A 17,934-nucleotide genomic window follows, 5' to 3' on the forward strand; every position below is an offset into this window, starting at 1 on the left:
TCCTCTAACAATGGAATCCACTATCGCTACTGCACTTCTTCTCCCCCCTTTCCTTCTGACGCACAGAGCCAGACTCAGTGCCAGAGACCTGGTCGCTGTGGCTTCGCCTGGTAGGTTGTTCCCTGCAACAGTACCCAAAGCAGTAAACTTATCATTGAGGGGAACAGCCATGGGGTACTCTGCGCTGGCTGTCTATTCCCTTTTCCTCTCCTGACAGGCACCCAGGTACCTGCCTCTTGCAACTTAGGGTGACTACCTTCCCGTAGCTCCTATCTATCACCTCCTTGTTTTCCCATATGAGCTGAAGGTCATCCAGATGCAGATCCAGTTCCTTAACATGGTTTTTTAAGGAGCTGCAGCTGAGTGCACTTTAGGCAGATGTAGTTTTTAAGGAGACTGGAACTGAAGATTAATATGTGTATTCCAAATATTCAGCACTTGAATCTCTGAACTCTGTTAAAATAAACTATAGCATTATTAATTTCAATCTTACAAAGAATACTTCATGATTCCCCTCAGTAATATACTACTTGATTTACAGTTAAAACAGTTGTAGTAAAATTACTGTATTTAAATATTTTATCAATTAAATTTACAAGTGCAAAATACTGACCTTTAACATTATCAAAGCATTTCATTGTCTGAGATTTTAATTTAAAAGCCTAATTTGTCCAACTGATGTTGAAATTTTTGTTCGGTTTGCAATTTGAGAATTCGAATTGTCTCAATTCTCAGAGAACTATGTAGTTCCTGATCTTGTAAATATGGTAGCTTTCCATGTGTTACAAATAAAGTGTTAATAATTCACTGGTATATTTTGAGCTTGGAAAATGTGAGGGCAATTTTGGACACCATTTCTCAAGTTATTATTGAATGCAAGCTAAACTTACTGTTGAAAATATATCTTGTACATAATTTTAGAACTGGTACTTGTAAATACTTGATTACTTAGTGAATTAAGGGTATGATAATTGTATTATTCCAACAAATAATAAGTGAATTAATGTCTAAAATTATCTCTGATTTTTTTTAAAATCTTGGTTCTAGTATCTTCCAAAAGAAGAAATATACACTCCACCTATTGTCATAAAGGTTATTGACCATAGGCCATTTGGACGTAAACCTGTGGTTGGACAATGCACAATTCATTCTTTGCAAGAGTTTCGGATTGATGCCTATGCTGAAAAAGAATGTGTTGGAATGCAATCAAAAGGTATTCTCTAAACATCTCTCTAGGAAATTGCAACCTTGTAGAAATTACCTTTAACACAAATAGAAAATTTGGACTTCTATAGGATTACATCTAATGTGTTTTGAAATTTATAGGAGCTACTTTTAAGTAGTCATGCAAATGAGTCTCCTAATTTTAATCACGTCAGTTTTAAAATCATAATACAAATGTTTGGATATTTTATAACATACTGTAATCATTGATCCTTTTATCTGTACAGTAACTTTACTGTCAAATGCTCGTGATTGTGTTATTGACGTAGAAGACAACCAGAAACCTCTCCTGGAATCACAGGTAATATCCTTTTGGTGAAATCAGTCAATGCTTTGTTTTGTTTTTAAGTGAGTGGCTTGAAATCAGAATTCTATCTCCACAAAACCTAAACAGTACCTTTAATGTTCTGAGGTAAGACAATTTGCTCAGATATAACTGTGAAGAAATAGCATGCAAGTAGATGTGATTTCTTCGCATTTGGTAATTCTATACAATCCATGCATAAATGCTGTTTGCTAAAAATGCCATGGCAAGCTCATATGTTATGTGACAATTTGTAGATCAACAAGGATAACCTAAAATAAAAGATTCTAAAATACCTTAAATACAAATTCACTGTGGCATGGATGCCCTTGCTGTGTACAGTGGATTGCATAAGTATTCCATTACTTGAAGTTCAGTTTTTTGCTGTCGTTACTAGGTCTTGCTATAGAACCTGTAAAAATCCGATCCAAGATGTTTTAGATTTGAGAGAATAATGTTAAATTGCATTGCAGTGAGTGAATATTGATAAAAGGGAGTAACTTCTTTCAAAGCATTAGGTGGAACTCACTCGTGCATTCTAACTTTCAGTTTGTAGACAGTTTCACCCAGGCAGTCATCAAAATGACTTCACCAGCATTGCATGTATGTATGGAAGACACAAAGTTAGTAATATTCAGGGTTTAGGAGGCTTTTCCTGGATTTTTTTTTTCTGTCACTGTATGTTACATGAGAGGGAGTACCACCATCTGCTATCATTTTACCTTGAGCAACCTGCCAGTAGCTAACACGTTTTGAAAATATTTAATCCCTAAATTGAAATGATGTGCAAGTTATTTTTTGATCAAGTTAACTTCATTGTTTAGTATAGCCCACCACTGGGCATGATTTATGAGTTAAAATACTGTATGCAATAACCTTTACAGATATTTCCCCAATTTTTCCCCACTTTCCTCAGTTCCAAAGGCTGATAACATTGGTTAACAGAGTGTCAAAGATAATGATACTTTTTAAATTGGTAAACGTAATAGGTTGGTTAGCGTTCAGTGTCCTAGCCTTAGTATCTGATTTGATGTTACTTTTTTGCTAAAATGAGATTAAAACTACTTTTGCCTTCATTTTGACTTTCTAGTTCATTGTTTCCACTCTAACTACATGTATAATTTTCCCTTCTCCTCACCTCATGGTACCAATAGTTTGGGACATAGTTGAGGAAAGGGAAATTATAGTTGTCACCATGTGACGATTTCTGGAAGTAATGGAACTTGGAAGGTTTTGCTGCTGAGCCTGACTCATCCCACGTCCAGCCTCACGGAAACGTTTCCAGCAGAAAGGGACAGCACTGCCTGTTTTCTTTTTTTCAAACCTGAAGATTTTAGGCAGCATGGCTCTTATTGCAGCCTTGGCTTAATCGCTATTTCTATGGAAACCGTTTTAGTGAAGACAAGTTTGGATAGATTTTTGCGTAGTAGGGGAATTAAGGGTTATGGCGAAAAGGCAGGTAGTTACAGATGAGTCCACGGTCAGATCAGCCAAGCTCAACAGGTCAGATGGCCTACTCCTGCTCCTGTTTCTTGTGTTTCTTATGATCACATAACCTTAACTTTGAAACCTAAAACAATCGATGATTGAACCACTATATTTTCCTCAGAAATACTGAACATCATGTAACAATATAAAGCAGGGAATAAAGTGTTACTAATTTGTTTAGATTTTTTTTCATGCTGATGCTGTTTTTCCATGTAAGAATTCCAATCTATTTTATATTCACTCTAAATCCACTGTAAATCTTATTTTAGTGAAAGCAGATCCCAATTTATAGAAACATAGAAAACCTACAGCACAATACAGGCCCTTCAGCCCACTTGCTGTGCCAAACATGTACTTACTTTAGAAATTACCTGGGGTTCCCCATAGCCCTTATTTTTCTATTTATGAATATTTTGCTCATAAATTTCAATTTGTATTTGCATTTGGAATGCAACAGTTCACTCTGAATTAATGCTAGGAGACCTACAGAAAGCTAGTTATTGGCAGATGTTGCTCCTTTGCAGTAAATAACCTTTGTTTGAAAGCTTTGCTACTGTAACAGATGAAACGCTACTCCCAAATCTCACTTGCATACAGTAATTAAAATCATTGATTCAATAAAGACACCGCTTTTCTTATACAAGCCTACACAGTCGGCAGATTGAGTCTGAGACAAGTGGCCCTATCAAGGGCTATCTTAAACTTCACAGCGTTAATAAAATACTTCCATCACAATTTAAGATGGAATCCATTAATGAAAAATTCTGTAGGGTTGTCTGTTTTGTGTTCTTCTCAGGTATGTTCTTTAGTGCTGTATAGTGAAACAAATGATATGAAAATACACGACATACTAATAATGCTGTGGATCTAAAAGCATAGTGAAGACTGTGTAGGCTGATTTTTTTTTAAAAATAAGGTCTTTAGATACCATTGGCGGGAATATAATCTTGGAATAAAATCTTAGATGTGGAGTAAAGCTATAAATTGGGTGATAATTTCTGTTCATTAAACAATTCAGCAAAATCCAGCGCATGTTCATACACAGGGTTGTATTCTTAAAGAATTTCCTTTTTCAGTTCATTAAAGGTTGTACTAACACCGCATGTTTATTACATACTTTTATGCCAGGATCTCCATTTATTTATTTGATAATTTTGAACTTGAATCCAAAGTTTGAAAGAAGAAAAGTGTTAATCAAAGTTTTAAAACTTTAATCTATTGGCCTTTGCATTGTATGATAGTGCAATGTTTGACATGTAATGGTGTCAATTATTCTGTGTTCAGTGGTTTATCATCCTGATGAGGTATGTAATAAAGCAATGCTTTAGGAATCTTCTGGTGAGAATGAGGTGGTTATTCACAATGATGATCTCTCTTCCTGGTACAGGGAATTTTTTGATTATTCTTTTCTGCTTAGAAGTGCATGTTGCCTGTTTGAAATTGTAACATTTGTTTAATATTCTGATCACTTAATTTTCCCTTCCTCTTTTTATTTCCCAATTGTGGTATTGATAAATCATCTGGTGCTGTGACCAGACTGCTCAGGTAAGTTGCATTTTAGTGTTATACCTGTAACGGTGCAGTGCAGTGACAGGTTGATTTGAGATGTGGGGCCGAGAAACGAGTTGACGTTCTGTTCCTATTTACTTTGGTCTGTGTGTATTGAGAAAGGTATGGGTTGTCCTCACCTGTAAGCTGTATTGAAGTGGACATCAGTAATGAAGATGACCATTGTGACATCTGCCCCTTCTGCCTCATTTCCTCCCTTCTCTTTTCATCTCTTTGTTCCACATCAATGTTCAATCCTTAGTCAGAATCCTGTCCACCTGAATGTTGGCAAGCTGTTAGAGTTTCACATGAGCCCATTTGCAGTAGATACCGTAAGTCAGTGGTGGCACCGCCAAGGCCCAAATAACTGGTCTTAATTGTGACGCTGCACTTTACTATCTACCTACACAGCCCTCAATCTCTACTGTAACACTTCATTCTGCACCCTTGTTATTGGTTTACCTTTCACTACCTCTATGCTGTGATGAATTAACCTATATAGACACTATGCGAGACATTTTCCACTGTATCTAGGTACATATGACAATAGAATTACCAGTTTGTGGCTGTTGCATGTCTTTTAATGTATTAATTTTCTGGAGAGTTGATTTCTTTAATATAGAAGGATGAATCGATCGATTGGTGGAGCAAGTTTTATGCATCTTCAGGAGAACCTGATCGATCTGGCAAATATCTTCAGAAAGGATATGATACACTGAAGGTAATTTTGTTTGGTGCTTTGGTTGGGATTGCAGGGTTTTACAATATAGCTTTCAAATGTTTTTTGATTTTCGCAATGACTCCCTTTGATAGATTAAATATTAGAAGTACAAACCAAATGCAGCAAAAGATGCACAGATTTGTTTCTCAAGTATGTCTTAAACCTAGTTTCTTTTTGCCAAAAAAGAAAGTCAGAGGTAAGTTTCGAGATAAAGGTTGATCACTGATTCCTTACAACTTCCCTCCACTTCAGCAAAATCATCTGGTTTCCTGCAATTTGGAATTGTTTAAAATTCCATTCCTCACATTTCCCAGGAAAGTAAGTAGGAACTTCATAATTGAAATAACAATTTGTGGAAAAAATAATTTTATGATCATAACTGGAAACAAGATGCAAAACCAGGGTCACAACATGGAGGTAAGTAGGAGCATAGTGCCTCCATCCAGACTACCTTTCAGAAGAATGTATACAACCTGGTTATAGAAGCAATATTACCCATTTACAGTATTGGACGACAAATAAGGATAGTAAAATGTGTCCTTCCTAACACTGGTAAACATATAAGGTTATTAAGGGATTGGACATGCTAGAGGCAGGAAACATGTTCCCGATGTTGGGGGAGTCCAGAACCAGAGGCCACAGTTTAAGAATAAGAGGTAGACAATTTAGAACGGAGTTGAGGAAAAACTTTTTCACACAGAGGGTTGTGGTTCTGTGGAATGCTCTGCTTCGGAAGGCAGTGGAGGTCAATTCTCTGGATTCTTTCAAGAAAGAGTTAGAGCTCTTAAAGATAGGGAGTGAAGGGATATGGGGAGAAGGCAGGAAAAGGGTACTGATTGTGGATGATCAGCCATGATCACAGTGAATGGTGGTGCTGGCTCGAAGGGCTGAATGGCCTCCTCCTGCACCTATTGTCTATTGTAAACATGTATTCTTATACTCCTGAATTTTTTTTTCATATTTAAAGCTGTATCTTGAGCTTTGACAAAAACAAGTTGTTTTCCCCTGTAGGTGCTGTGTTGAACTTTTGCAACACTGTAGTACATTCAATTCTGGTTAACTGGGCACATTGGGACCAGTACATTTTGCCCCAATTAGCCAAAGTTTCATGGAAATAGTTAAAAAGGTATAAAAAAAAGACAAACAACTGTTTAATTTGAGTTACAAATAATGTATTTGAATGAAATACAGAACAAATTAGAACACCACCAGTACTAATTATTTATTAGTATCGTGATAGTTATTGACAAAACAATTTGGCTTTTAATTTGGTCAAATTGGGTAATTTTTTTGGCTGGTGTCAAATATTTTTGTGGCATCTTGGCAAGTGGCTGAATTTTTTTAAGTCGAGATTAAAAAAAACAAGATTATCAAATATCACTGCTTTTTTGAATAGGTGTCATTGGCCCAAATTGATTACATAACACAAGCACACACAACTGCCACTATTTAAAAACTGTTCACTCCAAGCACAGTGTAGTGTCTAATGGCCACATAAGTGCATATTACTAATGCTAGTTAGAAACTGTTCGACAGCAGTCTCCTGTCCAATTAAGCTGCTTAGTGTCCCAAATAAACAAAGGGAATCCCAGCTATTTTCTTGATTAGTTTCTGCTTTTAAAGAATTTCCTAAAGAAGCAGCTGCCTCAATTAACCACTGTCCAAATTAACCAGAATCCTCTATTTTTATAATGATTTCTGATTTCTTTTTGAAATAATCTACTTGCTTTGTGCCATAGCTTTCTTTGAACCTGTAGCATCCAAATTGCATTAATTTTCTGATTGGAATAAGTTTTTAATTCTGAGACTTCAAATATACCAGTGCCCAACAAGCATGGTAACCTGCCTCAAAGACTATTGTCCAGCAGTCCTTACATCCATAGTAATGAAGTGATTTGAGAGGTTGGTGATGAAACATATCAACTCCTGCATGAGAAGTGACTTTGATCCGCTCCAATTAGTCTAGCACAGCAGGTGCCATCTCACTGGCTCTTCAGTCAACCCTGATTGCTCTGAATTGACTACAGTTCAGCATTCAATACCATCATCCCGTCAAAACTAAATCAGTAAGCTTCAAGACCTTGGCCTCAATACCTCCTTGTGCAATTGGATCCTCGATTTCCTCACTTGTAGACCTCAGTCAGTTTGGATTGGCAACAACATCTCCTCCACAATCTCCATCAGCACAGGTGCACCACAAGCTGTGTGCTTAGTCCCCTGCTCTACTCGTTTTACACTTATGATTGTGTGTCTAAGCACAGCTCCTATGCTATATTTAAGTTTGCTGATGACACCACTGTTGTAGGCCTAAGATGAAGAATCAGCATATAGGAGGGGGGATTGAAAACCTGGCTGAGTGATGCCACAACAACCTCTTACTCAATGTCAACAAGACGAAGGAGCTGATTATTGACTTCAGGAGGAGGAAACCAGAGGTCCATGAGCCCGTCCCGATTGGAGGATCAGAGATGGAGAGGGTCAGCAGTTTTAAATTCCTCTGTGTTATTATTTCAAAGCATCTATCCTGGGCCCAGCACGCAAGTTCAGTTATGAAGAAAGCACAATATTGCCTCTACTTCAGAGTTTGTAAAGATTTAGCACGACATCTAAAACGGGAGGAGAAGATGGCGGCGTGACACAGCTCGCAGCGGCCACTCCGGTGGTGATGTCTGTTATTTGTCAAGTAGGGTGCTGTGCACAATCCTGATTTGATGGAGACAGATGTGAGAGCACGGAGGAACATCTGGTGAAAGCTCTGAAATGTCTGCTTTGCTGCTGCTGCTACTGTGTGGTCCAGAATCTCCGGAGGAGAAGGTCCCGAGTCCTTGGCTTTGCTTGTTGCTTGGCGGCCGGGACGGGGTCAAAGCGCTCGGCACAGGATGGTGCTCGGAGAGGCTCTGTCGGAGGCTCGAAGTTTTTGGACGGACTCAGAGTCCGCTGCGGTCAGGTGCTTCCAATGGTGCTGCATTGGCAAGTTGGCGGCACTTGGAGGTTCATGGCAGGGAGAGTTTCTCCCTTCTACCGTCTGCATGAGACGATGAATCTATCAGGACATTCTTTTTACCGTGCCCATGGTCTGCTCTTTATCAAATTATGGTACTGCTTTGCACTGTTGTAACTATATGTTATAATTATGTGGTTTTGTCAGTGTTAGACTTGGTTTGTCCTGTGTTTTCTTGTGATATCATTCTGGATGAACGTTGTGTCATTTTTTTTAATGCATGCATTTCTAAATGACAATAAACGAGGACTGAGCGTCCTCATAATCTTTAAAAAAACCAACTTCTATAGATGTGTACTGGAGAGGATATTGACTGGCTGCATCACCACCTGGTACGGAAACACCAATGCCCTTGAACGGAAAATCCTGCGAAGTGTGGTGGATGCAGCTCAGTCCATTGTGGGTAAAGCCCTCCTCATCATCATCGAGTACAGAGTTGTCGCAGGAAAGCAGCATTTATCATCAGTGACCATCACCACCTAGAATATGCTCTCCTCTCACTGCTACCATTTGGGGGAAGGTACAGGAGCCTTGGGACTCGTGCCACCAGGTTCAGGAACAGTTAATACCCCTCAAGTATTAGCCTATTGAACCAAAGTGGGTAACTTCACTCAATTTCATTTGAAATGTTCCCACAATCTATGCACTCACTTCAGGGACATTTCATCTCACGTTTTCGATATTTATTTAATTATTATCGTTATTGTTTCTTTTTGCACAGTATGTTGTCTTTTGCACACTGGTTGATTGCCCAAGTTGATGCAGTCTTTCATTGATTCTATTATGGTCATTATTCTATTACGGATTTATTGAGTATGCCAGCAGGAAAATGAACCTCAGGGTTGAATATGTGCTTTGATAATAAAGTTACTTTGAATTTTGAAATGCAAATATGTTCATGTCCAAGAACTTGTTGTTCCCTTCTGTTAAATGCTATGCATTTAAAACAAAGCTTTTCTGCATTGTTGTGAGGATTAAATCACAAGACCATAAGATGTAGGAGCAGAATTAGGCCATTTGGCCCATCAAGTCTGCTCTGCCACTTCATGGCTGATCCAATTTTCCTTTCATCCCCAATGTCCTGCCTTCTCCCCCTATCCCCTCATGCCCTGACCAATCAAGAATCAATCAACCTCTGCCTTAAATATACATAAAGACTTGGCTTCCACAGCTGCCTGGGGCGAAGAATTCCACAGATCCATCACTCTCTAGCTAAAGAAATTCTTCCTCATTTCTGTTCTGAAAGGATGCACCTCTGTTTTGAAGCTGTGTTCTCTGGTCTTAGACTCCCCCCACTATAGGGAACTTTCTCTCCACATCCACACAATCAAGGGCTTTCACCATTCGATAGGTTTCATTGCCATTTGATGAGCCAGTAATTGCAGATGGTAGAACAAAATCAAGTATTTAGCTAAAAAAAAAAACCCAGAAAAACCATTAAATGAATATAAAGTTACACCTTTAACAAAATATGCCTAGAGAATTGAAGTATGAAAGATTGGAGGTGCAAAGCAGACCTCTGCTTCACTAAGACAAATACTCAGTTGTTAATGTATGAAGCTATACTACAACCTCAAGGTCAATTAACTTTAACTTAGCCTGTAAGAATGTTTCTTCTTTTAAATGAGATCAATATATTTCTAGGATGATATTCAGTCATTTTCCAAAATATACATTAAGAAAACTATCATTATGCTTCCCTCTGTTTAGATAGTCAGAGTTGTTCAAAATCAGGAGCTAACTTCCCTCTCACAGCTCTTAAGAAGTCATTCTGACTCCGCCTGTTTGTTGCTGGGTGGCAATAAGCTTCTATTTAATGAACAGCTTTCCAAAGGTGTTTACAATAAGTTGATGTCGAAATTGCTGGCGTGAAAATCTGGTTAATTATCTTCGAATTATGACAAAGCTTAAAATCCTACTTTTGGAGTAAGGGTGGCTGACATGTAGGTGTAGGGTGAGGTCTTGATCTAGTTGCTTCAAGATTATACCCCAAGAATTGGTCAACGGAAATATACATTCAGTGGCCACTTTATTAGGTACACCGGTATACCTCGTTAATGCAAATATCTAGTCAGCCAATCACATGGCAGCAACTCATAGCATAAAAGCATACAGATATAGTAAAGAGGTTCAGTTGTTCAGACCAAACACCACAATGGGGAAGAAATGAGACCTTCGTGACCTTGACCATGGAATGACTGGTGTCAGATGGGACGGTTTGTGTTTCTCAGAAATTTCTCCTGAATTTGGAGAGAATGGTGCAAAAAACAAAACAAAAAAAAAAATCATCTAGTGAGTGACAGTTCTGTGGATGAAAATGCCTAAATGAGAGAGGTCTGAGGAGAATGGCCAGACTGGTTCAAGCTTGCAGGAAGGTGACAGTAACTCAAATAATTTTGTGTTACAACAGTGATGTGCAGAAGAACATCTCTGAACGCATAACACAACAAACCTTGAGGTGGATGGACTATAGCAGCAGAAGACCAGAAACATAAAGGAATGCCCTCAGTCATCACTTTAGTTGGTAACTCTTGTACCTAATTGAGACCACTGAGTGGATAGCCCAGTCGGAGAGATGAGCAAGCCTGCAGGACTCCAGCTGACAATTTGCGGCTAGCTCTTTACCCACTTGTGTTAGCTTTACAGAGTAGGAATTTTGCATCAATGAAAGATTTAGAGAGCACTGTCTTTCATTGCAATCATTTGCACAGCAGTTATGTCACTCTGTGCTGGAAAAAGGTTGTGTAATAGATATGCTAAGTAGTTACTGAAGTGAGGATACACTGTTGCTAGTTGTTATCTCAAGGAGATGTGCACTTATTGCATTGAGTAAAGGATCAGTTAGCAGAATTTTCACTAACCTTACCAGAGAAGCAAATGCAGAGTCTGGGCACTTACCTATAAATAATGCAGAATGGGGTTGCATGACAGAGCAAACCACATATCGGTTATCAGATTAATTAATCTAACCTTTGGTAGAGTTAATATATAGTTAACTCCCCAGCAAAAGGAGCATCCTGCTTGCAACCCTGTAAGGACTACATTTATAGAATCAAATGCCCCCAATCAGATAATGCCCATCCTTCACATTGTTCTCATCCTTAAATGCTCACAGTAAGGATATGTAAGCAGGAGGTGCTGTAGACTGGAATATAAGTTTGATAAGTATTGGACTTCTCTTGTCTTTGTATCATTGAAGATGGAGCTTAATGGGTCTGGACGATGCCCTATGAAGTATGGGTAGAGCAGAGGAGAATAACTTTGCGAAGATGACATTCACATACTTATACCACCTCCTCTGCAAAATAGAGGTAGAAAAGGTCATTTTTCATTGTGAATAGGACACAAGTTTCCTCCTAGCCTTGTGTACAGAAGCTGAACTATGATACAGATCAGCCACAACAGCCTGGAATGATGCTGGGACAGGTGTTGTGTGGGTTTGGTTGGAGCTTTGAATGTGATAACCTGCCTCAATGACTATCGTCCAGAAGCATTTACATCCATTGTAGTGCTGTGAGAAGATGGCGAAGAAGCATTTCGACTCCTGTGCGAGGAGCAACTTGGATCCACTCAATTTGCCTCCTGTCACAACAGCTCAACAGCAGATGCCATTTCATTGGCTGTTCACTTACCTGGCTGTGTGCTGCCACAACAATAACCTTTTACTCAATGTTAGCAAGACCAAGGAGCGGATTACTGACTACAGGAGGAGGAAACCGGCCCATCAGCCAGTCCTCATCGGGGGAATCGGAGGTGGAGAAAGTCAGCAACTTTAATTCCTTGGTGCTGTCATTTCCGATGATCTGTCCTGGGTCCAGCATGTTTATGACATTACCGAGAAGGCATGACAGCACATCTGCTTTCTTAGAAGTTTGCGAAGATCCTGCACATCATCTAAAACTTTGACAAACTTCTACAGATATGTGATGGAGAATATAACCAAATGTTTGCGTCATGGCCTAATTTGGAAATAACAATGGAAAAGCCTACAAAAAGCAGTGGATACAGCACACTCCACCATTGTGTGCATCTACATGGAGCACTGTTGCAGGGAAGCAGCATCCATCATCAAGGAGCCCCACCGCCCAGGCCATGCTCTCTTCTCACTACTGCCGTAAGGAAAGAGGTACAGGAACCCTGTGTCCCACACCAGCAGATTCAGGAACAGTTATTACCCCTCAACCTTCAGGCTCTTGAATCAGAGTGGATAAGTTCACAAAAACCACAATGCTGAACTCTCAAGGTCTCTATGATTCATGTATGCAATATTTTTCATTTATTTATGCGATTATTATTATTTTGTTGCTTCCTTTTTGTTTTTGCATATTGGTTGTTTGTCCATCTTTGTTGTGTGCAGTTTTTTTTGATTCTGTTGTGTTTCTTTGTATTTACTGTGAATGTCCATAAGAAAATGAATCTCAGGGTAGTATATGATATTTATATACTTCAATAATATATTTACTTTGAACTTTGAACTGAGGCATTCCTCACCGGAGGTTAAGGTAGGAGCATGTTTTCAAGTAAACTTCATGGTAAGATGGTGCCATTAATTAGTGACTCTTTGTGTGCAACTCTAATAGGAACCATCAGATATTCCCATTTATCACTGCTGCAGCTAAAATCCACAGTCACTGCCATTGGTACTTCAGTAAGCAGCGTCACCTTAAGATGTCTAAAAACTGTATTGCTACTCTAAGTTGACCAACCTCGAACAGTAGACTCTAGTTGCGAGTGCAGTTTCCCTTAAAGAACGTGAAAGCAGGGATGCTACAGTGATCTAAAAGCTCAATTGAGATGCAGAGCCTTCAGACCTCTGCTCCGAACTATCCTGCTGGACCTCAGAGTAAGATTGCTGTGTATGAGGGATATCAAGGACTGTAGTGTACTTTGCTTCACAGAAACATGGCTATCCTTTGCCGTTTTGGACACAGCGCTGCAGCTCGATGACTTCGCCATTCTTCGCAAAGACAGGACAGCTCAGTCTCTTAAAGGCATAGGAAGTTGAGAATGCTTAATGATTTAACTCATTGTGGTACACAAACATGGCAGTTCTGTCTCAGTCCTGCTCACCCGACCTGGAACATCTAGCAGTCAAATGCTGTCCATTTCATCTGCCATGGGAGTTTTCTGCCATCACCCTGGTAGCACCATACACTCCACCTCATCCAAACTATGGAGGAACTGAGCAACGTAACAGACACACAACTGTGTCACCTGATGCCTTCCCTATCTTTGCAGGAGATTTCAACCCGGCCAGCTTGAGGATGTCTCTGAACAACTACCACCAACGTATCACCTATAGAATTAGAGGAACCAACACACTTGACCACTGTTACACCACCATCAAGCACACTTATTGCGCAGTGCCATTCCCACTCTTTGGAAAGTCTGATCTTCTACTTCCAGCACAGGGAGAGACTAAGCTGCAACACCAGTGCTATGACCGAGAAGGTACAGTCAAGGGCGGTGGAGGAGTGCTTACAGGACTGCTTTGAGTCAGTGGACTGGACATTAGTCAGAGATTCATCCTTGAGTCTGAATGAATACGCCATAGTTGTCATTGACTTCATCAAGACCTGTGTTGGTGAGGGTGTGCCTTAGAAAACATACTGGACATACCCAAATCAAAAGCCATGGATAAACCAGGAAATTCTTAGTCTTCTAAGAACTAGAACTGTGGCATTCAAGACCAGAGATCCAGAATTATACAAGTAGTCCAGGTATAACCTATAGAAGGCTACCTTAAGCGTGAAAGAACAGTTTGGTTGAGGTTACAGAGGGGATCAGATGCACATCAGCTCCAGCAGGATTTGCAGGCCAGTACTTCCTACAAAGCAAAGCCTAATATGAACAGCAGTGATGCTTCACTTCCGTACGAGCGCAACGCCTTGCATGCTTTGAAAGGGAGAATAAGACTATGTCCATTGGAATCTCTGCAGCATCTGGTGACCTTGTGATCTCTGTCTCAGAACAACAGCATCAGAACATCGTTCAAGAGGGTGAACACTCGCACAGCATCAAGCCCTGATGGTGCACCTTGTGGGGCTCTGAAAACTTGTACCAACCAATTGGCAGGAGTGTTCAAGGACATTATCAGTCTCCCAGTGCTACAGTCGAAGGTGTCCACCTGTTTCAAAATGGCGCCAATCATAATGCCTTACAAGAGCAGGGTGAGCTGCTCAGCAACTATCACCCGATGGTGCTTACATCTACTGTGACGAGGTGCTTTGAGAGGTTGGTCATGGCTAGAATTAACTCTTGCCTTAGCAAGGAAGAGCGGCAATTTGCCTAATGGGTGCAGTCTCACTGCCTCTCCACTTGGACTTGGGTCTCCTGGACATGAGTAATTACTTGAGTCACGCTGCTGTTTATTGAATCTAGCTTGACATTCAACATAGTCATACCCTCAGTTCTAATTTAAAAAGCTCCATAACCTGAGCCTCTCTGCCTCCCTCTGTTGAGTTCTTTATACGTACCATGGGTTACTAAGAGCAAACCATATTCGGGAAGAATTAAAACTAGAACTTTTGTTTACAACAGCAAACATCAACCACGTTTTCACCATACAGTTTCGAGATCATTCTGTCATTTCTGCACATGGTCCAAACCCTGTCCAATCACGTTCTTACACGTGATATAACCCCATCTTCCTTTCCTTAAAAAGAATAACAATTAGCAACATTAATCAAAACAAAAGCATAATTTTTCATGTCTCAGTCTCTCTGGGGTTTACGAACACAAGTAGACCTTCTAACTGGTTCATACACTTGTATTTCGTTGTTATTTTCATGTGTTGACTGGTCTGCATCAGTTAATTGAAACTCTGAAACTCTTTCTGAGGTATTTGAGAAGAAATTGCAATTCATTCATTAACTGTGTAATCTTTTTTATGCTGAGACTTCATTTCAATAAAACTTCTCAATTCCTTCACTTGCGTTTTCACTTCTCCAGTTGGATACTGATTCTTGTCACTCTTTGGCTTCAGATCCGTGTTGTACTGTACTGGCAAGTTTGACCTCTGTCCACTGTATTCTAACTCTGTATCACTGTCCAGGACTAAATCTCTTTTCACCAATTTCAGTCTCTCACAGGCAGATAGACCCAGTATTGACTGTACATTCTTTGGCACCACTGCAAATGAAAGCATGTGCACCATATTTTTGTGTGATACTTTTGCCACACATGTTCCTTTAACTGGAGTGTCTGCACCTGAATACCCAGTCACTTTTATATTTGTCTGTTGTAACTTTGGTCTAGGCTTTAATGCATTAAACGCAGATTCTGCAAGAACATTTACTTGTGCTCCAGTATCAAGTTTAAACGGAATATTGTTTTGGTTCACTTGCAATGGAATAGTCCAGTCATTCTTTCTTTCTTTGTTTTCACAAAGCACATCTATATAAAACTCCTCAAGTTCATTTTCAAGCACTGCATTTACATGTTTTATTTCCTTTCTACTTCTGCAACAGCAGGAAAAATGATTACTCTTACCGCAGGTGTTGCACATTTTCGGATACGCTGGACACTTTTTTAGATGATGTTGCCACCCACAGCGATCACAATGTTTTTTTCTTTCAGATGACGTCTTGCTTTCTGTTGGTTTCATTGTCGCTGCATTTTTTTCTAATATGTTTGTGCTTTCAGCGTCTACGTAGCCGTTATTGATAGAAAGCTCTGCAACATCATAGTCTCAGAAGCTTTGCAGAGTGCCACAACTTTTCCAAATTCTAATCTTGTTCTAACAGTCTTTCTTTCAGACCATTATCCAGAATGCCACAAACAATTCTGTCTTTAATGAGAGGGTCTGTAAGCTCTGCAAACTCGAATCTCTTACTGTGGTTTCTCAACTCCGTAACAAATTGATCAATTGTTTGACCAAGTTTCTGCCAACATTTGAAAAAATTATAGTGCTTATATGTCACATTACGCTTCAGTATACAAAATGTGTCAAATTTGTCAATTATCGCTTTTAGAATCAAATTATCTCCATTTTCAAAAATAAATTGGTTATATACTTCAATTGCGTCATCCCCTATTACATGGAGTAGAATTGCAGCTTTTGTTTTTTTCCATTTTATTACCTGCTCCGATGGCCAATAAATAAATTTCAAATCGCCGTTTAAATCTTTTCCAGTTTTCAGCTACGTTTCCAGTCAGCTGAAGTGTCGATGGGGGTAGCAAAACTTCCGTTTTTAAAGCTGTTAGCAAACAACGAGAAAGTTTGCACTCTTTTTTTTCAATTATCTTTGCTTTTTCCGTGTTAGTGAAACGTGATATTCTTCCAGACTGACTTCTGACACCATGTTGAGTTCTTTATACGTACCATGGGTTACTAAGAACAAATCATATTCTGGAAGAAATAAAACTAGAACCTTTATTTACAACAGCAAATAGCGACCACGTTTTTAACATACAAGTTTCTGTCATTTCTGCGCATGCTCTGAACTCTGTCCAATCATGTTCTTACATGTGATATGTGATATCACCACACCCCCTGCAACTGGATTCTTGACTTTCTCACCAGGACACCACAGACTCTGCAGATCAGAAATAATATCCCCCCACTGACAATCAACACTGTTACTCCTCAACGATGCATGCTTAACCCACTGCTCTACACTACACCTATGACTGTGTGGCTCGGCACAGCTCAAATGCCATCAGTAAATTTCCCGACAGTGCAGCTATTCTCTGCAGAGTTTCAGATGGTGATGAGAAGGCATATAGGAGCGGGATGGATTAGCTAGTTGAAAGGTGTCACAGCAACAATCTTGCACTAAACCTCAGTAAGACCAAAGAATTGATTGTGGACTTCAGGAAGGGGAAATTGAGTAAATGCACACTAGTCCTCATTGAGGGATCAGAAGTGGAAAGGGTGAGCAGTTTCAAGTTCCTGGGTGTCGGCATCTGAGGATCTGTCCTGGGCCAAATGTATTGATGCAATTACAAAGAAGGAACAGCAATGACTATATTTCATTAGGAGTTTGAGGAGAGTGAGTAAGTCACCAAAGATGCTCACGAATTTCTACAGATACACCATAGAGAGCATTATAACTGGTTGCATCGCCATCTGGTACGGAGGGGCTACTGCACAGGATCAGAAAAAGCTGTAGAAAGTTCTAAACTCAGCCAGCTCCATCATCATGGGCAATAGCCTCCCTAGCGTTGAGGGCACCTTCTAAAGGTGATGCCTCAAAAAGCTGGCATCCATAATTAAGGACGCCCATCATGCAGGACAAGCCCTCTTCTCATTGCTATCAGGGAGGAGATACTGGAGCATGAAGACACACGCTCAATGTTTCAGGAACAGCTTTTTCCCCTCAGCCATCAGATTTCTGAATAGACAAGGAACACCAGGAATACTACCTCAGTATTTTTCCCTCTCTTCATTGCACCACTTAATTGATTTATTTTTGTATATACTTATTGTGATTTATAATTTTCATTACTATGAATTGCAATGTTCTGCTTCTGCAAAACAAATTTCCTGACATATACTGGTGATATTAAACCTGATTCTACTTGTAATGATGTTGTCTTCAAATGTTTGTGTGTTATGCCTCTCCTTCTGGGCTATCTTGCATATTTCTATATGGAGGAATTTCTTTAGCCAGAGGGTGGTGAATCTGTGGATTTCACTGCAACAGA

At 39.6% G+C, this 17,934-nt stretch overlaps 1 protein-coding gene across 4 annotated transcripts in view; it reads left to right on the forward strand.

The window, feature by feature from the left end:
* The window catches only part of LOC140185737 (myoferlin-like), a 267,873-nt gene that overhangs the window by 136,566 nt on the left and 113,373 nt on the right, over positions 1-17,934 (forward strand). For 2 of the 4 annotated variants that reach the window (XM_072239327.1, XM_072239328.1), the window contains 4 exons: positions 1,048-1,213; positions 1,452-1,525; positions 2,078-2,131; positions 5,187-5,285. In XM_072239327.1, the coding sequence (XP_072095428.1) occupies positions 1,048-1,213; positions 1,452-1,525; positions 2,078-2,131; positions 5,187-5,285 (393 nt within the window). Of the gene's footprint in view, positions 1-1,047; positions 1,214-1,451; positions 1,526-2,077; positions 2,132-4,552; positions 4,562-5,186; positions 5,286-17,934 lie in introns of all 4 variants that reach the window. The other 2 variants (XM_072239329.1, XM_072239330.1) reach the window with 2 other exon arrangements.

Source organism: Mobula birostris, chromosome 21 (assembly GCF_030028105.1).
Source record: "Mobula birostris isolate sMobBir1 chromosome 21, sMobBir1.hap1, whole genome shotgun sequence".
NCBI classification, from domain to species: domain Eukaryota; kingdom Metazoa; phylum Chordata; class Chondrichthyes; order Myliobatiformes; family Myliobatidae; genus Mobula; species Mobula birostris.